Source organism: Peromyscus eremicus, chromosome 18 (assembly GCF_949786415.1).
Source record: "Peromyscus eremicus chromosome 18, PerEre_H2_v1, whole genome shotgun sequence".
Classification (NCBI taxonomy): Eukaryota; Metazoa; Chordata; class Mammalia; order Rodentia; family Cricetidae; genus Peromyscus; species Peromyscus eremicus.
Window position 1 is genome coordinate 32,144,954 of NC_081434.1, and position 27,403 is coordinate 32,172,356.

The window sequence follows — 27,403 nt, forward strand, 5'->3', positions numbered from 1 at the left end:
TTAGAAACCAGAGGACAACCTTGGGTGTCATTCTTTAAAAATGTTCACCTTTCGCTTAAACTCAGACCGTCATCATTACAAAGCAAGCATTTTACCAACCACTCTCTCTCCAGCCCAGTATTGCTAGTTTTTCTCGTGTGTTCTCAGTGATGTGTTCGTTTCCAAGCATCCTGCCTCAAATCGGGTCATTTTTATAGCTTGAAATGCTAGGGCCGGCCAGCTGGTTAGATTAGTATTAGAAATTTGAGTATTTAGATGTGCCATGACAAAGGGAACCCGGAACAAAATGTTAGCCTCCCTTCAGTCCGCCGTCCCTCCTGATTCCACACGAAAGGTTGCCGGAGGCCACCATTTTTTGAATTTGGGTAGGCTCTCTTATTAGGCCAACTTTGTGTCGACGTGTTTGTGGGTGGGAGGTGAGGAAGAAGATTAGCAGTGAGGAGTGTGGAGAAAGCTGTTAGAAGGGAGTGTATGCAGGGCAGGGACCAGGAGCCTCCCGCTGACAGCAGAACAGTGTTCCCAGGCATCTGGCGGGGAGGACCCCTCCCAGCCTCTGGGGAACCGAACAGAAGATGAGAGCGGATACAGAGCGGGAGCACTGCGGCAGAGCACCCCCAAATGCAGTGAGACCCAAAAAGCAACGTGAGAGGTGGCCTGACTTCTGGGCAGCCTCGCCATCACACGAGGTCAGTCAGGTCACCGGGCACAGCCAAGTGAGGTGCCTTCCAGATTCGATGCTGTGATCTCGAGATGGTGCTGGCAGAGATCTCCCACGAGAAGGAACAATTAGCCAATTCATTATGTTGACATTTCTGGCCACCACAAGGCCAGTATTTTACAAAATAAGGCCTTTTCCCTTAATTGGGGTTGTGACAGATTAAAAAGCGTGTTCCCGGCTGACTCATGGTGTCCACGTGGCCAGGCCTATTATTCCCACTTGGCCTGCCCCGTCTGTGTGAGAGGGCTCGCTCTGTGTGCCACTCTTGGCATTCCCGTAAAGGATTCGGAAGGACTGAACACAGGGTCCGCTTCCTGTTCTTCATCCAGAAGAGAGGACTCATTCATATACACAGACCAAATGGCGGTGGTTCAAGATCAGGGAAAATAAAATGGATGGGGGGAGGCGTCATCTAAAAACCAGTTCGTGTGAGGAAAGCCCTAACGAGAAGTCTAGAAACCAGTTCAAATGAGGAGCAGGTATATTTAATATGGAAGAGGGAGACCAAACAGAGCTGCAGGCATCACCTGACATGCTCGGAGAGGCAGCAGAATGCAGTGTGTGATGTTTCAAAGCCTGACCAAGAAGCCCGGTTGTCTGGGTTCAACTTCAGCTTAGTTCACTTCAGGCAGTTGTGACCTTGGCGAGTTCCTGACCACCGTGCTTCAGTTTCCTGCTAAGCAGAGTGAAGATAAGGTGGCGTCCATCTTTAGAGCTGTTGTGGCGTCCATCTTTAGGGCTGTTAGGAGAACTGAGCGGTGACGGTTAGCTTGTAACTGCCAGCTTGGCACACCCTCACATCACGTGGGGATAGAGTCTCAACGAGGAATTGTCTTGATCAGGTTAGCCTGTGGGAATGTCTGCACGGGGTGGGGGGGATATCTCCATTGCATTTATTAATGTGGAGAGATGCTAGTTGGAAGCCCACTCACCTCGTTTCAGACCCTAGACTGTGTGAGAGCAGAGAAAGCTAGCTAGCTGAGCACTAAGCACGCACAGCTCTGTCCCCCGGCCCTTGTCTGTGACTGTGATGTGATGAGCACCTCTACCAGTGTGACTAAGGGACGGGTTATCATCATCTGGGATGGAGAGCCGAAGTAGACCCTTCCTCAGTTCTCTTTGCCTGGCATCCTGATGTCTCATCACACCACAGAATTGAGAACAGGACAAGCAGGTGAGTACGCGACAGACAGAACACTGCCTAGCGGGGTGAGCGCGGTGCGTTCGTCACTGTGTATCGGAAGGTTACACCAGGTAACCCGAGAGGAACAGTGCCGGAAAACCCACCCGACATACAGCTCAACTTCTCCCGTAATTAGTTTCCCCCAAAGAGTACCTTGAGAAGTAAGGAGCCAAGAAAATGATAGAATTGAATGAATTATTTTGTAGCCCAGACCCATGTGGGGGTCTGCCTTTCTAGTCACGTGGTCCGGATTTTGACTTTCGCATCCCCCAGGCATCTCCTACCTAACTATCCAAACATGTCTCTCAATCTCGCTTCTACTGACCCCTCCTGCATGCAGCTTTCTCTATGTTATTATTATATGATATGTGTGTGTGAGGGGGGGTGTCACCTTGAGCATGCGGAAGTCGGAGGACAGCTCTGGGGGGACTCTCTCCTTCCACCACGGGAGGGATTGAACTCAGATCATCTAACTTGCTCACGTGGCGTCTTTACCTGCTGAGCCATCTCCCTGGCTTCTCCATTTCGATTCCAGCAGTGACAGTCGCAGTCACCCAGTCACTCACGCTAGAACTTGGCAGTTTACTATCTTGGATGACACCTCTTGTCTTGCCTCATACTTAACCATTCACTCCCTTTCTGTATCCTCACAGTCCATCTACTTTTCTCCATAGCCCCTGCCTCTATCTTGGGTCAAGGGCCTTGGTCATTTTTCCCCCTCCACTGACTTTCTAACTATCCCTCTGGTTCTACCCCTGCCTGTCTCAAGGCCAGAAAACCCACAAAGAACCATGGAGTAGGAAAACTACTTCTACCCCTTCTGAGTTTTGGCAACCCCGGGTCATAGTGCACCCTGCACTGTCTGTGCATAGGCCTCCTTGTGCTCTGCTCAGCCGCGTGCACAGGCCCCTCTTTCTAGCACATTCTTCTGGCTATAGTTAGAATCGTTTTGCTAGCTAGAAACTGGGCCACACCGCTGTTGTTCCGGCCTCGCCTGCATCCCCAGTCTTTCAAGGTTTCCTATGCCCTTGGGCTCCAAAGCAAACCCCAGCTTCGTCTCGTCTGTAGTCCTGCTCTGTGTCATTTTTGGCTTCATTATCAAATAGACATTAATCAGGGCAGCAATTTTGCTGTAAAAACATGCTCTGGGGCAGATCACAGAATGTAAGCTCTTAAAGAAAGCTTAGAGACCTGGCCTAGTGCCGAGGCCACAGATTGAACCCTTAGGGCCACAGCCAGCCTACACACACATTTTGCTTGGCTTATACAGCATTCTTAAATGTCTTTCTTTCTTTCTTTTTTTTTTTAAATTCATTGACACTATGTAAAATTAGGAGATTTTAGCCAAGGATGGGGGTGCATGCCCGTTATCTTGGCACTTGGGAGATGGAGGCAGGAAGATAAAGTATTCATGATCAGCTTTAGTACATAGGAAGTTCAAAGCCAGCCTGGGTTATGTGAAACCCTGTCTCAGAAACAAAACAAAACACCAAAAACCAAAAATCCAAACCAAAACAAAAAAAAAAAAACCAAACAAAACAAAACCCTGAGAGATTTTACCTAAAATCTGTGGCTTTCTTCTCAAAGATGTGATATGGAGACCTTGGCTGCCTTTTCCAGAGCTACAGTTAACGCCTGCTGAACAGCATTGACCCCTAACTGGGGCGTGTCCTCGTGGGTCTCCTCAGCACCTGTGGGTCCGTGTTTATACTTATTTATAGTCTCTGTCACACCCTTGGAGAGATTTGCACTCGCAGTGTCTGGAACTGGTTTAATCCTTTCATTTTACAGATACAGAAGGTGAGTCTGTAAGGTGTCACACCAGCCTCTAGATCATGGGACTAGCTCATGAACCACCACGTGGCTTCTGATCTCTGTATTGGACATACTACGCAGCTTGGTTTGATAGTCTTCCTGCTGTGTCCGCTGGCTGAAGTTCCCTCAGTTATTCTTGTCAGTATTTGTAGCCACGTGGAAGCTGGAGCATCTGGAAGGGGAAGATGGCATTCTAAGAATGCCCCTACTTTGTAGGAGACTAGAGCCCAAATGTGAAGGAAACTATAGCCCGAATAAGCAAGAAGAAGAAACGGGAGAATTGAACATGACGGGGAAGGTGAATCTGGCCCCAGCCTCGTCCTTTGTTGTGGAATGGCAGGGAGAAAGCTGGGTTGCCCTCTTCCTGTTGACCTGCACATGAATATAGAGAGCTATGAGTCAGTGTCAGAAGGGTGAATTGTTGGCATCTGTGCCCTATACCATATTGTCACTTTGATATAATTACTGTGGACAGTGTTGTTGCAAAGAAAAAGGAAAACGTAAAATTTTCCTCAATGAGCAGTGACCTTGGCCAGTCAAAAGGAGCCGGAGTGACCTGTGCCTCAGAGCCTTAACTTGTATGAAAAACTTCTTCCTGGGGTCCTTTAGTGAAGGAGATGACATTCATCCTTGGGGAAATTAGCCTCAACAACCGCCAGAAGCTTCTAGCTCCTGAGTCCTCCTTACATCCCATTGAATCATTGCTATGAAGCTGAAAGACAGATGTGTTAATTCATTTCCTGATGCTGTGATAAAACGCTCTGACCAAAAGCAATTTTAGGAAGAAGATGTATTTTGGATTGCAGTTCCAGAGGGATGGTGTCCATCATGGCAGGGGGGGCATAGCATGGTATGGCAGCAGAAACAGGAAGCTGGTTGATCACATCCTTATACACACACAGGAAGTAGAGAGTGAGAAAAAAAGTGGGATGTACCCTCAGAACCCTCCCCAGTGACACACTTCCTGCAGCAAGACTCTCCCTCCTAAAGGTTCCATAACCTCCCCAAACAGTATCTCCAGCTGGGGCCAAATACTGTTCAAATACGTGTGCCTGTGTGGGATAGTTCTCATTCCAACCACCACACGAGGCTACCCCTTGTCATGATTGACTCTAGACAGTCCTCCTGGCAAGCGTCTGTGTAAGCTGCAGAGAGGCAGGGCATTTATGAAGGGAAAGTAGTGATGGGACAAGATCTCAGAGAAACAGTGGGTGGGCACATGGCATGCATTCACCTTCTGGGTCTGTTTCTATTTTGTCTTGACCGTTGGAATCCTGAAATGCCTTGTGATGCTTAATGGCACTTGAAGCATTAGGGTGGTGTATGTTGGTAGTCAGTCCTTGCACAGGAGAGGTGCAGGTAGGCACACATTTGGGGTTCACGGGCTACCCCGCCTAAGCTGATTGCTAAGTTCCAGGCTAGTGAGAGACCCTGTCTCAAAAACAAGGTGGACAGAACCTGAGGAAGAACACATGAGGTTGTCCTGTGGCTTACACACACACACACACATACACACACACACACATGCACACACACACATGCATATACACACGTGTATACACACATACACACAGGCACACACACGCACACACATACACACATGCATATACACACGTGTATACACACATACACACATGCACACACACACATGCACACACACATGCATATACACACGTGTATACACACATACACACATGCACACACACAGGTACACAGGCACACATACATGCGTGCATATGGGGCAGGGAGGGAGAGGAGAGAGAAAAGAAGGAGAGAAATATGTTGTCCAGGACCAGGCATAGCTGTAGAATAAAACTCTCTTTCAAACTTCTGAGTCATGGCTTAGAAATGGAGATCAGATTTACGATGCGGGGATGTCATCTCCTACTAACAGCGGACTAATGAGCCTGGTGATTTATGCTCCGAAAGGGACTCGTGCATGAATAGACTCACACTGTTGCTGTTTGTTTCTAGAATCCCAGGGACTTTTATCTCTTTTCCCCTTTAAAAAGCGTACCCGAATAGTGAGCGATAATAACTCACACCGCCCGCTTCTACTCCTTACCCTCAGACAGACAACAATAACTTTTTAATTGCTTCTGCTAATGTATTGAATTGGTTGGATCGGTGAAGATAGGAAGCACGTTTTGCTTCTTACTTTTTTAAAGAATTCTCTGCCACTGAGTTCTTTCAGCCAAAGAATGTTGGCTCCTACTAATCCCTCTTCACTTCAGGCTTTGTTTATTTGGTGTATGAATCCATTGCTGCTCTGGGCTCTGCCTATCTTTTTAGGAGTGAGGCCCCTTTCCTTGCTAGGCTGTGGCTCATGCAGAGGTGGCCATAATGATTGAACTAAGAGAGGTGGGGCGGGCGGTAGGGAGTAGTGAGTGATCTGGAGCACCAGGGGGAGGAGGGGCTTTCGGCAGAGACTGACGCTAAGAGCCACATTGGAAAAAGCCAGCAGTGGCGTCTGTGGGCCCTTGTCAAACACCAGAATGTCCACAGTCAGAGCAGCTTGAGAGCAACTCTGCCCCAGCGAAACCGCCAAGCTCTGGAGGACACCGTGACCCAAGCTAATGTAATCGTGGACGAGGTGGCACTTCCCCACTGAGTAGAAGGTTGTTTTTCACCGTGTTCCAAAACACTGGCTCCAGTCAAGGGCGTGCTTGGGTTGTATTTGTGATACTCTGCATGTCTGTTTGCTGGCACTCTCCTTGGAGTCCACGGTAGCGTCCACTCACCTCCCTCCTGCTCACCCCCACTTCACCTGCAGGCTGCAGTTGGGACACAGCCCCACGTCACGGTCAGCATTGTAGCACACTCTCAAATGCCTCCAGTAACTGGCTGTGCAAAACATGAAACCCAAAGCAGACGGGGCATATGTAGATGAGCCTTTGTTCTCCATATCTATAATTTCCTAAGTTTGATAACACTTCAGTTTTCTAACCATAAGCGCTGCTTCTGTGCTCTTCGGGACAGCCACACAGAGAGATGCTGCCAGGAAACTGGAAGAATATGACAAGGGACTTCCTGTGTTATTTCTTCCTCTTCCTCCTCCTCCTCCTCCTCCTCCTCCTCCTCCTCCTCCTCCTCCTCTAGCACTTTTCTGCTGAAGGAAGAAATTGAAAATGTTTACTTTGGCCCAGCCTTGAACCCCAGCACTCGGGAGGCAGAGGCAGGGGGAATCTCTGAGTTCGAGGCCAGTTTGGTCTACAGAGTGTGTCCCAGGACAGCCAGAGAGGCTACACAGAGAAACCCTGCCTCAAAAGGGGGGAAAAAAAGGAAGAAAGAAAATATTACTTTGAAGCTTTGTTTTTCAGAGTTTGTATTATTGATTTCTGTGGAACTGATCCTGCTCAATTCGCAGTGGGGTTGTGTTGTAGTAAAGCTGCTCTGACCTGAAAATATCCTAAGTCGCAAATGCATTTCAACATACCTACTCTATTGAGCACCTGTGCTTAGTAGTAATGATCCTCACAGTTGAGGATCGGGTATCTCAGGGGTAGGGTACCATGGCTGGTAGCTAGCTGGCCAGGAGCTGCAGCGCGCTTTGCCACTGCCCAACATCTCAAGAGAGAAACATGCCACAAATACCTGGAAAAGATCCAAAATTCTAAATCTGAACTATACTTTCTACTGAATGGATTTCATTCTGCTGCATTATAAAGTGGAAAACTCAGGAGCCAGGGGCCATCTGTGTGGCGTTAACATCAAAGGATGAGTTGGATGATGTGATAGCTGAGTGCAGCCCCCGGTGAGTGGTCTTCCTAAAAGCTCTCATGCTGGAAATAGAATATTCATTTACCAAAACTGAGGTGGCGTTGGCTATGTCCACATCTACAGCCCGGGGGATGCAACTGACCTGTAGAAGGTAGGAGATGCCACTGAACATATGAAGCACGTTGGAAAGAAATGAGTGAGCATTCTAGGTGTCTCTTTGGACCCACTCATCTTTTAGTCAATCACTGTTCACATCGTCTCTCTGAGCAGATATTACCAGACACGTTTTCACAAAGGGCTTAAATCAATCCTGACGAATAAGTTTCTGTTGTCGGTTTTGTTTGTTAGAGTGTATCTCCTCCCTAAACTGTGTGACAGGAGCTTTTCCCTCTAGGATTCTATAGCTGTAGCATGGATTATTGAAGCATGTAAGAATCATCTTCTCCCTTCAGGCGATATAGGATTCTTATCCAGAGGATTCAGATTAGCCATGCAATAGGAGTGTGTGTGTGTATCTTCACCATTTGAGTTTGCCCACAAACTAGTTGAGATGACTTCCTGGTCATTCTTTTTTTTTTTTTTTTTCTCTTGAGATTTGTGGACGACATCCATATATCTTATCAGCATCTTAGCAGACTGTCTGGAAGAACCCAGACCTTCAGCCAGCCAGAGCTGGATTTAAATCAGTCTCGGGCACTTCCTAGTTAGTATTTGGGGCATGTCATTCAATGTCTCCTAATACTAACAGCTCCTTTTTGAGAAGTTGATGATACCTGTCTTGTGGCAGTGGTTCTGAGAGCGCAAGTATTCGTCTCCCCTAATCCTTGTTTTAAAGTGATACGAACAGAGAACACACTTGTATGGGAGCTCTCGGGAACCAGAAGGGACTGTACTAGGAACTGTCCCTAAGCTTGGAGCACAGCAGTTGCTGTATCAGTCACGCTGTCATGAAGGAAATGACTTCATTTTGTTTCCTTCCCTTATCTACACAGCAGCTAGGAGGAAGCTGTGGGGCTGGCTAGCCTAGGATAAGGAGTGACGAACTGGGTTGTGAGGACCTGTTTCACATGGCTCTTTCTCAACCCCTTCCTGGTAGTAGAAAAAGCCGCAGTACCAGACAGACCCTTTAACACAGGATGCCAGGGACCCGGACCCCAGAGGGGGAGATGTATCAGTTACATGTTCCCTCTGCTTCCTCCATCCACCTCCTTCATGGTTTTGGTTGTTCCAAGCATGACAAGAGCTACCCTAACCCTGACATAGTTACAGAGCTCTTTGATTTTGTGTTCTGCCTGCAAGACGCCTGAGTAAGACAACAGTGTCTTCAGCAGAATTGGAAGAACTTACTAGCATGCGGACACCTGCCTCCATGAGGAATTTCAGCCATGTTCTTTGTACCAGAGGCCCATCTGTCACTCACATTGTTAATTCAGACCGTCGTCTTTCTTAAGCCAAGGCTGAGGCAACAGTCAGTTTTGTGGAAAGATCTCTTTAATAAGAAATGAATAAAACTATCAATACTAAATAAAGTAGACCACTGTGAAACGTGGGTCAAATCCCACTGGGAAGGGTACGCGCAATGAACTGCATTATGTAACAAGCCGCCTTTAATAGCTGCCATGACTCTCCTTTGTTCTAAGGGAAAGTGGCCAAGGCTGAAGCCAGAGCACATGATATGATTTGAAAGCGCTGCAGCCTCTGGAAATGTTCCTGTGAGAGATGTCTAGAATCAGAGTTCACTGTGATTTATGGTTGTTCTAAATGTTTAATACTTTGGACATTTTCAAAGCTATACTCGCTGCTTCCAGAAGCCTCTGGGTATGTTTCTGCTGCTTTGGAAGATACTTTTCAAGTGGAATGTTTTAGATCTATGCGGGGGAGGGGTGTGGGGGGAGATCCTATAGTACTTGATTGTGAGTGATCCCCGTGAGTGAAAGGGATGAGACTGTAAGGCAGGGCCCACGGCCTTTCCCCAGCTGCTTCGAGGACCCAACATCAGATTCACTGGAGAGAATGATTCCAAAGTGGTTGCTCCTTCTGTCAGCCAGCGAGCCGGGCCAGAGGCTCCCCAGACCTCCAAGCCCTCGCTATCAGGTGTGGCTGGCAGGCAGGATGGAGGTTAAGCCAGGGCCAACTCCCATTTTTCCAAATCAGAAACAGAAGGGCGGTGGAAGCTTGGCTGGCACAATCTACAAAAATAACAGTGATAAGATTGTGATGGGGCCGGGATGAAGCACCATGGGAGAGTCTTGAGAAGGAAGCTCTAACAGTGATATGGGGTTGGGGGCTAGAAGGAAATGGTGACGTTCGAGTGCTTTAAAGGGAACAAAGTCAGCTTCTTTGAAGTCTAATTGGCATGAAATAAACTGTAAAGTGTGATAAGCTATGAGGGATATGGTGGCCCATACCTAGAATTCAGCACAGAAGGAGCCAGAGTTCAGGGTCCACCTCAGCTACAAAGCAGGTGTGAGGCCAGCTGAGGCTGTGTGAGACCCTGCCTCAAAAACAACAGTGGGATTGACAAGTTTTTGACGCATGTTTACACCATCTCCACAGTCAGGGTAATGGCATACGTCTGTCATCTTGAAATCTTTTCTCATGGTCCTTTGTAATTCCTTCTCATCACCCTAAGCCCAGTAAAACATACATCTACTTTCTGTCATTATTCATGAGTTTCATTTCCTAGGTTCACATAAATGGAGTCCTTTAGTCCCCCCCCCCCATCTTTCTCTCTTTTCTGGCTTCTTTCACTTAGCATAATTACTTTTAGACTCATTCAGGTTGACGTTTGTATAGTATTTCATTCATTTTATTAGACAGCAGTATTCCACTGTACAGATATACCATACATTGTTTACTCCTTGACATGTTGAGAGAATTGTAAATCATGCTGCAACTATTATGAAGGAAGCTGCTGAGAGCCCCTGTGTGCATGTCATTGTGTGAACAGAGGTTACCTTTCTCTGTGGTAAACACCTAGAAGTGCAGTTGGAAGAACAAAGGCTTGGTATATATTTAACTTGTTTAAAAAAAAAAAAAACTGCCAGGCTGTTTTCAGAGTAACTTTCCCATTTGATGATCTCCTGGCAGCAGGTAAGAGTTCAGTTGCTCCATGACCCTGCCAACATTGTATAGAGTTCTCCTTAATTTCAACCCTTTTTTCCATTGTACTGTGACCACAACATGAAACAACACAATATGTTATCATTAACTAGACACAGTGCAGTATGACAGGTGTGAGGGACCTATTCATCTTATATAGCTGAGACTGTATCTGACAAAGGCATTCCATTTCCCATCCCCTGCTCCAGGCAAATATGACTTAACCTCTGTGGATGTGACCATATTGGACCCGCATGTAAACAGCATCTTGCAGTATTTTCCCCTCTTTGCCTGGCAGCCATATTCATCTGAGTTGAATGATATTCAACTGTGGTTTTAATTTGCATTTCCCTAGTGACTGATGCACAGTCCCTTTTTGTATATCTATTTTCCACCCTGAATCATCTTCACTGAAGTATCTGGTCTAAACTTTTGTCCATTATTAAAATGGGGTGTTTTACACCATATACTTAGGACATATGACTCAAGCTGGATCTAACCTGAAAACCTCTTTCTTTCAGTCAATCTTTCATGGGTCGAGAAAATATTATACAAGCTGCCACAGAAGGGGAACAATTGAACAGTTCCACTGAGCTCCAACACCTTTGGATTATTCCAATGACCAGGATGGCGAGCTATGCATAAAGGTGCAAGAGTGGTACTCACATGCCAGTGGCAACCAACAAGTGTCTAATTGGACTTAAGGCCCACTCAGCAGGAGGGAAATCATGGCTGGTATTGGAAACCTACCCAAATTCTCGGGGCTAGTGAGGTCATGGATCTTAGAAAGGAATCTACTGCTATGACCGCTCTGCTAAACCAGCTCACTTCCTCACTATATTCTAAATCTTATCCTTATACCCACCGATAAATCTACCATTCCTCATCAGAGAAGCTTCTCTTTACAGCAGATGGAGGCCACCACAGAAAACCACAAATGGACACAATATAGGGATCAGCAGGTCGCAGGGAGCTCAGCCCCAGCAGATACATCTATATCATAGCTCCTGCGAGCTCAGCCCCAGCAGATACATCTATATCATAGCTCCTGCATCATCTGTGCCTCAGGGAATGCCAAGGAAGAGGGGTGGGGAGAGTCTAAGAGCCAGAATGCCAGGAGATCGCTGTGAAGCAGGCTTTCCTAGAAACAGCTGCCTAAACAAGACTGGATCAATGGCAGTATCAATAGACGTGCTAATGTGGGGGAGCGGAAATGGCACAGGATCCCACCCCTAGACAAAGAACTGCAGGCAGCTAATGACCGCTGGGAGAGGAGAGGTAGCCTCTCCCAGGGATGAGCCCTCTTACTGGTTGTCCGATGCAAGAATGGTCAGCTCTGAAACCGTATACACACAAATAACAAACACAGGCTCAACAGATTCTATTCATATGTATCTGTGCATGCGCGCGCACACACACATGTAGGTACCCGACAGAATCAAAGAGAAAGAGGCTATCACCTTGAGAGTGGGGAGATGGGGGAGGAGTTTAAGGGAGGGTGACCTTGAGAAACTGGAGGGAGGAAAAGGAAGGGGAAAATGATGTAATTCTGTTTCAATTAAAAAAGTAACAAAGTAGACCAACATACGAATGGGGTTGTCTTTCTGTTAAGCTCCGAGAATTGTTAGTACATGTTGTGCCTAAGTTGTTTGTGAGATGTGTGTACGGAAAGAGATGATTTGCAAGTAGTTTCTCCCAGTCAGTGGCTTGCCTGGTGTTGTCCTTTTGTTTCTCTGGTGCTTGGGACAGGCCCAGACCCTGAGCGCTGGCCAGCTTCCTGAAGCTGAGCTCCATCTCCAGCTCCTGCTGGGTCTTATCTTTCAAAGCACAGAATTCTTCAAAGTGCAGGATTTGAAATTCAGACTGAGGTTTAGTTTATCGATTGCATCTATGGATAGTGCTTTGACATCCTTTCTGTGGACCAGGAGGTAGCTCTCAGTTACTGCCCCAAGGCCATGCTTGTCTGCTTGCTGCCATCCTGGTCCACAAGCCTGAGTCAGAGAGGTGTGGGGGAGGGAGGGAGGGAGAGGGAGGGAGAGGGAGGGAGAAGGAGGGAGAGCTCTAACTAGGAATGGAGGAATGGCGTGGGCTTTTGAAATCTCAAAACCCATCCCCAGTGACACACCTTCTCCAACAAGGCCACACCTCCAACAAGGCCACGCCTCCTAATCCTTCCCAAACATTTCCACCAACTAGGACCAAGTATTCAAAGACGTGAGACTATGGGAGCCTTTCTTGCCCAAACCACCACACTATCCAAGCTGGGTTTGCTGGAATTTTTTTGTCTGGGTTTTCTCTTAGAAGTTGCAGTTCCAGGTTTCCATTTGAGTTTGTTGTGGACATCATGAAGAGTGAGTTGGAGTTCTCACCTGTGTGTGTGTGTGTGTGTGTGTGTGTGTGTGTGTGTGTGTGTGTGAATTTGCACAGCCAGTTATTCAGCATCATTTGTGAAAACAGTATTCCTTCGCCACTGCATTTCTACATTTGTGTGGGTCTGTTTCTGGGCTTCAGCTTATTCCATTAATTATTGTCTATCTTTTAATAATATCTACAGTCTTAATTCTATAGCTTTAATATAGAGACTTGAAATTAGGTAATTTGTCCAACTTTTTTTTTTTTTAATTATTTTTGGCTATGTGATTCTTCACATTTCCTTGTATGTTTTAAAATCAGTTCATTCGGGTTCTGCCCTTTAAGATCCGATGAGCTCTGGATTGGAAACAGTTGGGTTTTTCAGGAAGACGTGTCCATGGTAAGGAAACCCATTTTCGTATCACCTGGCCTTGGAGACTAACCTAACTTTTGAAACATTTTCCACACTGTTGCTCCCAAGTTTACCTGAAAGCCCATATATGCAAAGTGATGTTTTTGAGGCCAAAGTTTACAAGAAAAAAGACAATGTTATTTCACCCTTGATCCGTGTTATCCTAGAGAGGAAGTGAAGACAGTCCAGGGCCCTCTCCCTAGCACAGCCCATGGATGCTGATGTCAGTGCTTTCTTGGGTCAGAATGGACCTTTGAAGTTACTTTGTGTTATAGAGCTTGGGGGTTGAACGGAATGCTTGTGCGTGCTACATACACACTGTACCACTGAGCCCAGAACCCAGCGTGGCGTTCTCTCTGAGTGGCTGCTCCAGGCCAACACTGGCATTGATGGCTTATGGGATTTCCCCCATTGTTTCCTGAAGGCAATGGGTGGATGCACTTACCCTAGAACAGTGCTAGACAAACCTCTGCCTGCTGTCAATTCCCAGGATACAAAATCAATTTTGTAGTTACTGAACCACAGTTAAAATAGAATGGGGTAACATATTGCGAAGGTGGTGTCTTTGTTCTGTTAAACTTTTCTTTCAGTTTCCCACAAAAATGCTTCTAATACATCTGTGTCTTTCAAAATACATTCTTGGTTAAAAATATAGAAAAGGGCCAGTGGTGGCAGTGCAGGCCTAAAACAAAAACAAAATAAAAACCAAACACTTGAGAGCAAGCTCAGTTCTATTAACACCTGTGTCTGGAATCAGGAACGGGGACAAAGTCTCAGGCACCCACATTAGCCAAACGGCCCGCTTCCAAACCAGTGACAACGCACGTTATTGGAGAGAAGGTGAGCAAACCCTAAGTGCTCTGACACATGTCACCTTGGGCAGAGGCAGGGGGCACATGCTGCAGTTAGCTGAAAGGCCTAGGGTAACAGGGCCACATCTCTCTTGTTCACAGCTCTGTCCTGCACAGTATCTGGTAGTTAGCAGCTCCTACAAATATATTTTAAGAGTTTAGTTTAAAAATCAAACAAACAAGCCAGGCAGTGGTGGTGCACGCCTTTAATCCCACCACTCAGGAGGCAGAGGCAGGCGGATCTCTGAGTTCGAGGCCAGCCTGGTCTACAGAATGAGTTCCAGGAAGGGCTCCAAAGCTACACAGAGAAATCCTGTCTCAAAAAAACAAAACAAAACAAACAAACAACAAGCCTACCCTTCAAGATGGGGTGGAGCACTGCCTGTAACCCAGGATCCAGGAGACTGAGGCAGGGAGATCTTGAGAGGAAAGATGGCCTGTGTTACATAAGACCCTGTCTCAGAAAGAAGAAAAGAGGCGGGGTACTGACTGCTTTCTTCCTCTTGGGTTTGCTGGTAGGAGACCTGGACATTTTGCTTTTAGGATTGATGCTCTGTCACACAGGTAAAGGCAGTGACAGTTTGCCTGGCCTTCATACCCAACCCACTACAGTCTTGAGTCACCCACAGCTGAGCTCCATCAAAGAAATGGGCTTTGATGCGTGAGGTTGACGGTGTTCCCAGCATTCCTCATGGTCCTTCCTTTAGGAGACTGAAGACCAATAGGGAAAATGTCAGTCCCCTGGAGTTGCTTCGTAGTTTATAATGAGGTTGTGGTCTTAAATCAACTCTCTAATCATTGCCCAGAACTCAGCATCAAAGATCTTATCCAGGGCTGTGGGGTCAGCTCATTCTCTTTAGCTTGGGTATCAGTCTACAGGTTTGTATATTTCATTCGGAAGATTAAAATAAAGCCAAAGGAATTTTTAAAATTTGGAGAGTAGTCATTAATGTGAAATAATCTAACTTCTTTATTTTGAGAAAGGGAGCAACTCAGATCTGTGTGTCCAGATGGTGTTTCCACATACGGTAGCTTTTTAAAAAAATGTCTTCTGCAGATCTTCTGGGAAGGAGCCATCTGGACATTATTGAACAGTTGAGGCAACCATTGCCTTCAGACAAGCCAGCAATGTGGACACGGGCATTTAAAATGTCTGTTGGTCACCTCTGCATTCTAGGGAAATGGCAGGCACTCTGGATCTTAGTCTCTCAGCAACGACACTCTGTCTTGAAGTTTCAGATGTAGTTTTGAAGAACGTGTCTCTACAAACCATGCAGTTCTGCCCCTGGGTCTGTGACTTAAAACATTAGAGGAGGCAGGTTCACACTGGTCTCTGGGGCTGTAGGCATTTTTATCTTTACAAGCCCCTCTTCCCTAAAGTAATATAAAAATAAGCTCATGATAGTAAGTATAAAGGTGATTGTAGTGGTGTATGTATTCAAATATTTTCACTCGCCTAATGTTCATTTTCTCCTCTAATTATGGAAGTTTAAAAACTTATTTTTTCTCGTTCTTGCGAAAGTACTGTGAGTCCTCAGGGCCGTCCGGTTGTGCCTAGTGGAAAGATGGCTCTGATTAAAAGTCATTCTTTTTCCTTTTACAATTTTTAGATTTTTGCTTCTGTATTATAACGTCCATGTTTTTATAAAAAGGAAAAACCAGTTCATTACCCCAAAGAGCATCTCTGCTAATCCTGGAAGCAGCTCCACATATTCAGAGGAAGAGCTTTTTTATTTTAATTTGGCAAAAACAAACAAAACAAAACAAAACAAAACAAAACAAAACCAAGAAATGCATGTCCTTTGCCTATCCAGTTCAATCTGCCTGCCTGGCCTGAAGTGTCTATAACTCTTGCCAAATGTCCAAGCACAGATGCCAGACTCAGCATTTTCCTGGTTGCTACTTGGAGCAGTGTGTAGTGATCATGACCAGTTTCTCTATTTCACTCTCTTTCTAGAGAAATATAAAAATGTGTTCATCCTTCTCAGCACCCAGTGGTCTTAAGGCTGAATGCTAGAAGACCAGCTGTTATTTCTCATTCATTCAGCTTCTTAGGACTTTACCATAAAAATTCTGCATGTGCTTTAGAGGAATCCAAGCCAAAAAAACTCACAAAGTATTATCATCATCAAGGGAACATCTGTTTAAGCATGAAAATATGGATGGATGAATATGGATGGATGGATGGATGGATGGATGGATGGATGGATGGGTGGGTGGGTGGGTGGGTGGATGGAGAGAAAGGGGGTGCTTTCAATAGAGGAACAGTCAGGAGCTGCTGTTACAGACTACAGGAGACAGCTACAGACTACAGGAACTGTAGTTACAAACTGTGGGAGATGTAGTTACGGACTATTGGAGATATAGTTATAGACTACAAGAGATGGTCTAGAAAAGTAGAATTATACGATACATGCTACTTTTAAAGTTTAAAAATCATATTTAACTTTTTCAAACTTACCCAGTGTCTTAGTTAGTTACTATTGCCTCCATGAAACGCTGTGACCAGAAGCAAGTTGGAGAGAAAAGGGTTATTTGGCTTACACTTCCACATCACTGTTCATCATCAGGCAAGTCAGAAGAGGAACTCAGACAGGCCAGGAGCCTGGAGGCCGGAGCTGATGCAGAGGCCATGCAGGGGTGCTGCTTACTGACTTGCTCCTCATGGCTTGCTCAGCCTGCTTTCTTATAGAGCCCAGGACCACCAGTCCAGGGGTGACACCACCTGCAATGGCCTGGGTCCTCTCCCATCAATCACTAACTAAGAAAATGCCCTACAGGCTTGCCTCCAGCCCAACCTTATGGAGACATTTTCTCAATTGAGGTTCCCTCCTCTCAGATGACTTTAGCTTGTGTCAAGTTGACATAAAACCAGCCAGCACATCCTGGGGGGGAAAAAAAAGGACATTGAGAAAGAATTCTGAATAAAATTTTTTTCAAAGTAATAAATGCTATCAATTTCTCCTTATAAAGCTAAGAGGGGGTAAAGAACTTTCTGCATGGGCTTTGTATTTTTCTAGTTGTTTCTGTGGTAGAGCTAATGTTGCTCTTCACTTCTCTCCCTCTCTGGAGCACTCCACAACCTTCCTTCCTTCCTTCCTTCCTTCCTTCCTTCCTTCCTTCCTTCCTTCCTTCCTTGCTTGTTTTTTGCTAAGTGCATGAATGTACGACATTCAATAGCACCTTGTCTGTACAGAAGAGGGTGTTGTAACTGAGGTATAGCATCCTTTGTATTCACTCCTTTATCCTGAAACAGCAAGCAGGGGACTGCTGTATGCAAAGCATCGCTCTGGGTACCTGGGTGCATCCGTAGGCAAATGGACAGAGCTCCCTGCTAGTGAGGCGTTGACGATGTCGGGGACATTAAGCGGGGCCAGGGAGGGAAAAACAGCAGCATCACATATGAGAGGTTAGGTCCTAGGTGGACAAAGGAATCGCAAAGTAAGTGGGAATTGAATTTGAGAGCGGTGCAGGGAGTATGGCTTGATGAAAAGTCACGCTTGACTGAAGATGTGTCCCACTGAGGGGACAGCTCTAGGAAAGCTGTGGTCTGAGGGCAGAGTTCAAGGAAGGAGCTGTGTCAGGCAGATCCCTGCGAGGCTGTGGAAGAAATGGCTTCCCAAGAACTTCTAAAGTGTTGTATACGGTTTTGAAAAAAAAAAGATCGTACCAAATAGTCTTCTGTTTTTCTTCTTCTTCAGAGGGTGTGTGGTCTTTACCCAACAGAAATAATTAGCTGAAATTCATTCTCAACAGCCTGCAGGTGTGCTCCTACATTACAGACATGTAAAGGGACGCAGTGCTAAATGATCAGTGGTTGATTTAATGAGAAATTCAAAAATCGCAGGTCTGCAGAAAACAAGCGGATCACTTCTGAGAGACAGTACCGCGTTACACCTAATGAAGCCTTGGGTACCATCTGATTTATCTTTGATAAATGAGCGGTCTGAGAAACGCTCCGTGACTTAGCCCAAGCTGCCTGGGTACCTGGTGGCAGGCTCAGCTTTGAGGACTGTGCAGGGTTGCTAATCCCAGGCCCAGAGGGTGTCCACCCTACCTCCTGCCCAGTTAATTCGGCAAGAACTCCATTATTGCTGACTGTCTTCTTGTTGACCTTTCCAGACTTGACAGTCAAATCCAATTTCCCATCACAGTAAGTAGGGTGTGTTTGTATTTTTTAGCATGGCCTTCATCTCTGGAGTAGACTGTCATGTCAGCGTCCTGGAAATTGGCTTCAGGAAGATCAAAAAGCTGATTCCTCTGCCTCTCTAGGAACACACGGCGTTTTTTTGTGAATGTCTGTCAGAATAAAGGTTTCTAATTGGCTTGCTTTTCAAGGTGCTTTTCTTTCCTCTTCCAGAAGTCAGTTCCTCGGCAAAAGGGATGTTTCTGCAGTCTTTACACTCAAGGACGGGAGTTCACACAGGTCCTTAGAAATGACCACTAGGCTACCTTGCCAGCCAAACATCCCCAGCCCAGCCTGCCCACCACAAATAACATCCCACATGGTCATCGCCAGGAGTAGCATAGAAGACTGCTTGGTGGTGTGGGTCTTCTTGGTCTGCCCTTCCCCCTTTCTCCCTTCCTTCTCCTTCCTCCTTCTCCCCTTCTCTTCCTTCCTCTCTTCCTGCTCTACCCAAGCCTGTCCTGTCCTCCACACCCACCCACTTCTGTATGCTGTCCCGTATTCCATTCAGGGACCCGAGAAGCTTCCTTGTCCTCCATCTCTCCTCATTTCCGTCCCCTCCCCCTCCCCGCCACAGATAACTATGTTGTCTGATACGTGTTCTTCTATTTGTTTGTGCGGTTTTGTCAGTGGCGTATGGAGATTATTTTTAATTGGCCTCCCTTCTGGATCTTTCTTCGGTGTTATACCGTGTTTACCATCCTTGCTGGTGTGCCTGTGTGTACTTCCTCTTAATCACCATCCCAGTGGTGAGCTGTTAGATCGCTTCCACCTCCTGCATCCAACCACATTGCCCACGTGATTTATAACTATGTGCATGACCCTGGTGAATATGTTTGAGAATACATATGGGGTACCCACATATATATATATATGCATTTTATATATAATATTATATGTGTATCCTCTAAACGGGATGGCTGAGTTACAAGATGTATGTGTATTTACTGGCACCAATAATGAAACTTAACCTACAGACAGCTTTGTACATCACCCTGCGGATGGGTTTTAGAATTCTTCTTGATATTTCGAGCTGAAACAGTATTCCAAAGTACACCCGGTTTCCCCAGCACTGCCAGCTTGCTGTCTACACAAACCTGCAGTGCTGGGTTTCTCTGCACATAAAATGATTTATCATTGTGGTTTCCATTGTTATTTTTTTTTAATTCTGTGTTTTAGCACCTTTAAAATTATAGGTAGGAAACAGTCTTTAAAATTATAAGACGGGTATCTTCACATTATTGAGATAATGGCTTTTCTCTTTAGTCCATTGATGTGTTGAAATACTTAAGAGTCAGATGCTGAAAATTATTGTAAACCTGGAATGAGTTCCACTTTTTCATAACGTATTATTTTAAACCAGTAGCAACGGCTCATAGCCACAGTGAGTTTGGGTGACTGGTATATTGTTAGACTCTCCAGTGTGCGTGTGCGTGTGTATTTTCTTGTAGGGTATCATGTAGCCCAGGCTGGCCATAAAAAAGTGTGTAGCCAAAGATGACTTTGAACTCCTGAGTCCCCGGCCTCTGCCTTCCAGGTGCTGGGATTATAGGCATGTACTACCACACCCAGCCCATCAGACTCTCTCTTGCTCCCGGTTAGGGGCTAAAGGTAGGGGTGGGCGTAGAAGTGGAAGACATGATCTCTGTGTGTAAGGGGCACCGCATATAAAACACAGGAAGGGATGTGTGGTTCTATGCCAGCAGGACTTACAAAGAGGCTTTAGCTTGGAGTCTGGGACAGCCTCTACTAGGTGTGAGTGAGAGAAGAGAGGCCTGCAGAAGGAAGACACAGTTTGTGTACACTCAGGAGACCACAGAGATGGGGGGATGAAGGGCTGAGGGATAAGGAAGAGAGCAGTATGGGAAGGGGCTGCCTCATCCTTGACTGTGTGATGGTAGGTGGGTTTGCATGTGTATGGTGCTCATCGTGAAATAGGTGAGTTTTAGCTTCACCGAAAATGAAATTTTAAAACCGGTGTTCAAAACCAGCCTGGTCTACAGAGTGAGTTCCAGGACAGCCAGGACTACACAGAGAAACTGGATCTCAGAAAGAGAGGAGGAGGAGAGAGAGAGACAGAGACAGACAGAGAGACAGAGACAGAGAGACAAGAGAGACAGAGAGAGAGATGAGAGAAAGATTTTAAAACTACAGGAAAGATTTAGGATCTGTATAAAGGCAGACCACTTATCCATGTAAACAGTTGGATTCTCATCTAGAGTCTTAAATACTAGAACAGCCATTCTTCAGCACGGTCTGGTGGTTCATAACCACGGCTAATCTCATCATTCCCGGACAGAGGACCTTGTGTGTTATGGTGAGGTGAGGTCTGTTCCTAGCAATTAGGAAGACACAGGGTGAAGCCGGCAGGGCCTTTGAGGTGCTGTGGAAGGCCTGACGCAGCACATGGCTGGAGTGCGGGGTGCTCTTGTGCACAGACCTGGGCGTCCAGCCCTGGTCTCTGGGTCTCACTGGTGCAGTTTTGCTCTGTGTGTGTGTGTGTGTGTGTGTGTGTGTGTGTGTGTGTGTGTCTCCTGAACTACTCACTGGACCTTCTTCCTTATGTTTACTTCGTATTTTTAATTGACCTTGTCTGTTCTGTTTCCATGTCATCATTCTGTATTTGCTTTCAAAATTTACTTCCCTTTGAAATTTTTTAATTCAAAATTTAAATGGACCTACATTAATCTTTGAAATCTGGGGTTCAAAATGCTGTTTATGCCGGGCGGTGGTGGCGCACGCCTTTAATCCCAGCACTCGGGAGGCAGAGCCAGGTGGATCTCTGTGAGTTCGAGGCCAGCCTGGGCTACCAAGTGAGTTCCAGGAAAGGCACAAAGCTACACAGAGAAACCCTGTCTCGAAAAAACCAAAAAAAAAAAAAATTGCCGTTTATAATTTATCCACTATATCAAAATAGATGTGATCACCGACATAGAAAACATCTGTTGTGAGTGTGACCCAAGACCATCCTGCACACTACACAGTGGCCAGCTAGTCACAGTGGATGAATGTATACCTTCCCCTGATCTCATGCATTTTGTCCTCAGGAGTTGACTCTAAACCTTAGGAGTCTCATTTTTTTTAGTAACTTCAGATTGCGCAGGAGTCACAAACTTAAAAGCCTAGGGAAGAAACTTTTCCTGCTAGAGGTCAGATGGCATCAAAGCTGTGCACACTGTGTAGGGGTGGGGTGGGAGAGGGAGGCGGAAAGAGGAAGGAGAGAGAGAAGGTATCTGGGTAGAAGGTGGGATTTGCTTGGGGGAGGTAGTGTGTATATGTCAATCATCTTTGCTCCGGCCTGTGTTCACAGGTTTCTGCCATCTCAATTATGTGGCACTATTTATAGGGCATGTGACCGTGAACATATAGAAGAATCGGAGCACAGCCTGTTCATAGTGCCAGACAATTGGCTCACAGCATCTGTTGCGTTCTGAGTTGGCCCGGAGATAGAAAGATGCCAGAGTGTAGCATTAGACACTGATGGTCCCTACCCAAACCCAATCAACTGAAGGGAAAAGCAGTCAAACCCCAAAATAAACCTTGACTCCAAATCACCAGCAGCAGATGAAGTAACAAATGGACAAAATTTGAAAAGTGTCAGGCAGGGAAAGGTCTCTAGACATCTTTCATCTTGCATATAGCAAACTCCTCACCCACTAAACACCAACCCCATCTCTCCCTCCCGTCCCCAGATGCCACTCTTCTTTCTGCCTCTGTGGTCATGTGACTACCTTAGGTACTTCCTGTGACTGGAACCACACAGGGTTTGTCCTTTTGCAGAGAGGCTGTGTTCAGTATTTCATTTCTTTTGAATATCATACACAAAACGTTGGATAACCAAGTTGCTATCAGAATTCTCCAAAGCAACATTCCCAAGCACAAAATAGGAGTGAGGTCTGTAAACTTGTAAATATGCAAGGGGAATAAAATTATTTATGTAACATAAAGGTGTGTTTATAGTTCAAAGGTAGGATGTTAAATAGCATGAAATAATGTATCATTGGTTCTCTAAAGATGAAGACATTGTTCTAATGAGGCAGCAGGCAGACTTGACCTCAGAGTTCTCCAAGACCACAGTGACTATGAACATCTCTTGTAAGAAATCACCTTGTGTTGAAACTGACCAGTTGTCACAGATCAAAACGACAGACACAGGAACAGAAGAGTCACAGTCGAAAAACCAGTCACAACACACAATAGCAGAGGCACTGTTGGGCACTGGAGGCATTGTCCTGTTGCCCTTCCCTTAGGGTGGGCATGGGATGCAGAGTCACTTCAGAAACAGGAAAATATTACACCTGACAGTAGTGACTGATGCCACAAAGATCAAACAGTGTGAGCTAGAGGGAGGAGGAGGGGGGAGGAGGAGGGGAGGGGGCAGAAGGGGGCAGGAGGGAGGGACACAGTATGGGTTTAGTTTATTGCAGTGAGGTTTCAGTAAAAAACGAAGTGTTTTTTTAATCTTTTTTCCTTGGTATTGTGTTAAGGATTTAACTGTGGGTTGTAAGGACATTTAGGTCGACTTCTGCTTGTTTTTCCCCCTGCTATCTTCAAACAAAAGCAGGTGGTAGAGGAAAGCTTCTCTGCTGCTCCTTTGAATGTCCCTGAGATCTAGCCATCCTCCTGGCACGGCACTGTATGTAAGGAAGGGTCCACGTGGGACAGTGGATGACTTGATTTCTCCTTCATACTTTTCGTGGGTTTTGAATTTTTTTAATGAGCCCATATTTTTATAAAATCCACAAAATCATTGTCGTTGATTTATTGAACATCAGTGTCATCTTCATTGTTCAAATTGCCTCATAGTCCATTTTTTTTTTTTTTTTTTTTTTTGGTTTTTCGAGACAGGGTTTCTCTGTGTAGCTTTGCGCCTTTCCTGGAATTCCGAGGCTGGCCTCGAACTCACAGAGATCCGCCAGCCTCTGCCTCCCGAGTGCTGGGATTAAAGGCGTGCGCCACCACCACCCGGCTCATAGTCCATTTTTAATTGCCGAGCTGACAAATTCTGAAAGGGTCTTCGTAACTCAGCCCTGACAGTTTTGACAGTTGACCGTCCGGGAGTCAGAGACAAGGGCTGTGGGACCCACTGCTCTCCTAGCAGGATCGTTTGCCTTTTTGTTGAGCTGGGAAATGAAGCAGAGGCTGGTGACTGTGACGTCCACTAAGACGTGATGGAACTGGCCAGCAAGTGTCCTACAGTTGCCATGGCACAGATGTCTGAACCCCAATCTGCAGCCAGTGCCGCCATCTTGGATGAGTCCCTCTCAGACTCTGCCCTTGGCTGCCATCCGCTCCCTCGTGACCTCCACCTTGGCACATGCGGCGCCCTTAGGAGGGGTTGGCACCCACTTTGCCCAGCTTTCTCCTGTTCGGGGGGGGGGGGGGGTCAGCTTTAGCCTCTCTGCTCCGTGGCTCACACCAGCTTACACGCCCCTTCTGTAGAGCCCGTGGAACGTCTGTGGTTGTGCTTTGCACATTTACACCACTTGCTGTCACACTTCTTAGGAGGCAGACTCAGGTGGATTGGAGTCCTGTTTAGGAAGTGCAAGGTCAGGCTCTTCGAAGCACCTACTCTGTGGTCCTCTAGTGGACTTGACTGGGACGGTGAGTCCACCCAAATGGTCTCTGCTCTCCTCTCCCATCAACTCTTGCCTCTATGGCTTGTTTATCACGGGGAGGACACTCTGGATTCCTGCTTCTTTTCTCTTGGTACAGAAAGGAAGAACTATTGGCCTTGACCTCCCCCCTCCCCAAGCTGGAACCCCTCCTTCAAGGGGAGTAGCACTCATAGCTTGGAGCAGCACACCTCTGGCCCTCAGGCTGGTACCAAGGGAAGTGACCTTCAGCCAGAACTCCTGATGTGGCTTCTGACAAGGAATGGGAATAAAAAAAAAAAGCATGAGACAAAACTGTGTGTCCATGGGCATGATCCGAGTTTGTCTGTATACACAAGGAGGAGGAAATAAGTGACCATCCATGGGTTTCTCTGCTCTGCAGCTTTTCTCAGATCTTCTGCAGTGAACACTTCCAGAGAGGCTGAATGGCATTGTTCAACCCACTGTTCCAAGCAGTACAAGAAGACCGGGAGTAGTTGCTTATCTGCTCCCCCCGCCCCCCTCTCTCACGTCTTCCCGTCTGAGGTGCTTGCTTGTCTCATTCACCTTCCTGTCCTTTCCTCCTCAGGGGACTGGATGGCTGGAATCCCTTCACACGTCCTCAACAGCTCCCCATCAGACCGGCAGATTAACCAGCTGGCCCAGAAGCTTGGCCCCGAGTGGGAGCCCATGGTGCTGTCTCTGGGGCTGTCCCAGACCGACATCTACCGCTGCAAGGCCAACCATCCCCACAACGTGCAGTCCCAGGTGGTGGAGGCGTTCGTCCGCTGGCGCCAGCGCTACGGGAAACAGGCCACCTTCCTGAGCTTGCACAAGAGCCTCCAGGCCGTGGAGGCAGATCCCTCGCTGCTCCAGCACATGCTGGAGTGATCCTACCCCCCCCCCCCACCACCACTTGCTGGGGTGTGGGTCCCCAAGTCACACAGGCTGAACCGGACTTTCACTGGGCAAGTGGCTTTGTTCTGGGTGTTTTGTTTTGTTTTGTTTTTTTTTTTCTTTTCTTTTCAGTGAGCCTCAGCTGGAAGGGGAACACCTGGATTCGACTGGCTCAATAATCCAACGGCTTTAATTGCTTGAAGATTGCAATGTTGTAACTGCAGTTTTGAACTCCATGGTTGCCCTTTTAACAGAGGTCCAGAAGAAAACAAACCAAAAAAAAAAAAAAAAAAAAAAAAAACCATGCGACCACATTGCATGCAGGTGTCCTGCATACAAAGCATCTACTCTTCCGTTGCCTGGAAACTGGACTGTGGACTTAGCCCTTCATAATGATGATGATAATAAAAAGTGAATTGTGTTGTAGAATGCGCCTCATTCGTGAGAAAGTCTACTCTGCCCGTGCTTCTCTTGCATGGATTGAGGGTGTAAAATCGTGGGAGTGGAATCAGTTTGATAGCAGCTGTGAAGTAGTGGGGGATAAGTAGCTCAGACAGGATGTATGGATTAAGCATGAGACACCCAAGCTCCCTGCAGAAGCCAGGAAGAGAACCGCAGCCCTTCACCTTAACGATTGCATAAGAAATCTCTGTCCGTTTATTAAAGGTAATTGGGTCTGAGACAAAGGGGCCTCATGTCTCCCTTGATGCCCGAATGGCTGAAGATGTTGTGTTCCCGAGGCGGGTCATGGGTTGTCCAGCCTTTCATTGAGAACACAGTGTTAGCCAGACAGGTGTGTTTGTAAGCCCAGCTCTTAAGTAGCTGAAGCAGGATGATCACTTCAAGGTCCAGCCTGGGCTATCACTACATAACGTTCCAGGTCAGCTTTAGCTGTTAGCAAGACCCTATCTTGAAGCAAATAAACAGAAATTTACCACGCAGGGTCTCCAAAAATGCTCCTTTTCAGGGCTCGTTCACGTGTGTGTTCTCATCTGGGCCTCTCAGCAACACTGGGAGGTATGGATGCCAGAGTGGTACGCCCCTTCTTTAGAGATGGCAGGACCTGTGTGGGCTAACTAAGCTGGAACATGGCTTGCCTCTGCATGAGTGGATTAGAGGCAGACAGCATGCTTTCAAAGATGCTCTCCTAGGGGCGGTGGATGTAGCTCGGTTAGTAGAGTGCTCACCCAGCTGCTCAGCACCCTGAATTCCATCCCAGTACCTCATAAATGCGGTGTGGTGGGGCAAACCCATGATCTCAGCACTCCAGAAAGTGGAGGCAGGGGGATCAGAAGTTCAACGTCATCCTCGTCTACACAGTGAATTCAAGCCCGGCTTAAGCTACATGTAGAGGGGAAGAGGTGGGAACCACATTATAGAGAACAGGGAGACATTATCCTTTATCCGTCACAGTGACTGGAGAGCCAAGTTCTTAATTCTATGGAATTTTCAAGGAAAAGAAAGTCTGCTGCTTATCTCCCTCCACCTAAGGACAAGCCGATGAAGAGGTAGAGATGAGCATGGAGCAGGTGCCCAGGAAGCTGGCGGTGACGTGTTGATGTCCTTTCAGGCATCTGGTACCCTCTTTCTCTTTTTCAAAAAGACCAGCTGTTCCACAGTTCATTCATTCAGCAGACACAATCCCCAAAGCATTGTGTACTGGCCATGCCCACTCTAATTTTCCACCCTGTGGTCCAGTCAATACTTCATTATTTTATAAAACTCACACTTTGGGCCACGTGACTGTGCCCACTGGTAGATCATTCTTTAGTAGAGTCTTCAATATACCGCTTATCACTTTGAACTTTGTTCTTACTACTTTGCCATTTCCCTCTGGGATTCCTCATAGTGCGTTGCTTTGGCTGTTCTTCTCAGGAGTCAGTCCTGCTTATGGCTGAGTGAGCAGGGCTAGGCTGACGAGCTGCATCCCTCCTGCCCTTTGTAACGAGTCTGTTGTGCACAGGGACACCTCTGTGCTGTCAGTAGTGAGGGGCATTGAGGAATGAGGCTGTGAAGGGCTGATGGTGAAGGGGGTCATTAGAGCTCTGGTTTACGGCCCTTCGTAAGCAGGGTGGTGCCACTACCAAATGACAAGGGCCACTCCTTGTCCCCGCTCACTTCCTGCAGAAGCTCTTGGGAGTAGGGTCAGGCAGCCAAATCACTGCCTGTCTTCACCCCTGCAAAGTGATGCTAGATCTCATCTGTCCGTGTCCCGGGGGGGGGGGGGGGGAACCCACAAGGATTCCATGTGGGTTCGGAGACTTTCTGCCCCAAAGAAAGTTCTGTATGGGGACAGTGGGACAGCAAGACATTGGAGGCACTAAAAGCAGCAAAATGATGTCCTTTCTCTGTCTGTCTGTCCGTCCATCCGTCAGTGTGTCTGTCTGTCTCCCCCACCCCACCCCCGTGTGTGTGTGTGTGTGTGTGTGTGTGTGTGTGTGTGTGTGTAAGGTAGAGGATGCATGTACATGAGTGTGTCTTTTAACATTTTAAAATGTGTAACTTCTATTAAATCTCCCCAATGCACATAAAGTGCATGCCTGTTGTATCATTTTTGGAAAACAATGACTAAA

The 27,403-nt window shown here is 46.7% G+C and overlaps 1 protein-coding gene across 2 annotated transcripts in view; it reads left to right on the forward strand.

The window, feature by feature from the left end:
- Nucleotides 1-25,613, forward strand: part of Cradd (CASP2 and RIPK1 domain containing adaptor with death domain) — a 124,624-nt gene extending 99,011 nt beyond the window's left edge. Inside the window, exons 1-2 of one of the 2 annotated variants that reach the window (XM_059245645.1) lie at nucleotides 1,635-1,892; nucleotides 24,523-25,613. In XM_059245645.1, coding sequence (XP_059101628.1) covers nucleotides 1,853-1,892; nucleotides 24,523-24,824 — 342 coding nt within the window. In that variant the 5' untranslated portion in view covers nucleotides 1,635-1,852 and the 3' untranslated portion in view covers nucleotides 24,825-25,613. Of the gene's footprint in view, nucleotides 1-1,634; nucleotides 1,893-24,522 lie in introns of those variants that run through there. The other variant, XM_059245646.1, reaches the window with a different exon arrangement.
- The last annotated feature ends 1,790 nt before the right edge of the window (nucleotides 25,614-27,403 follow it).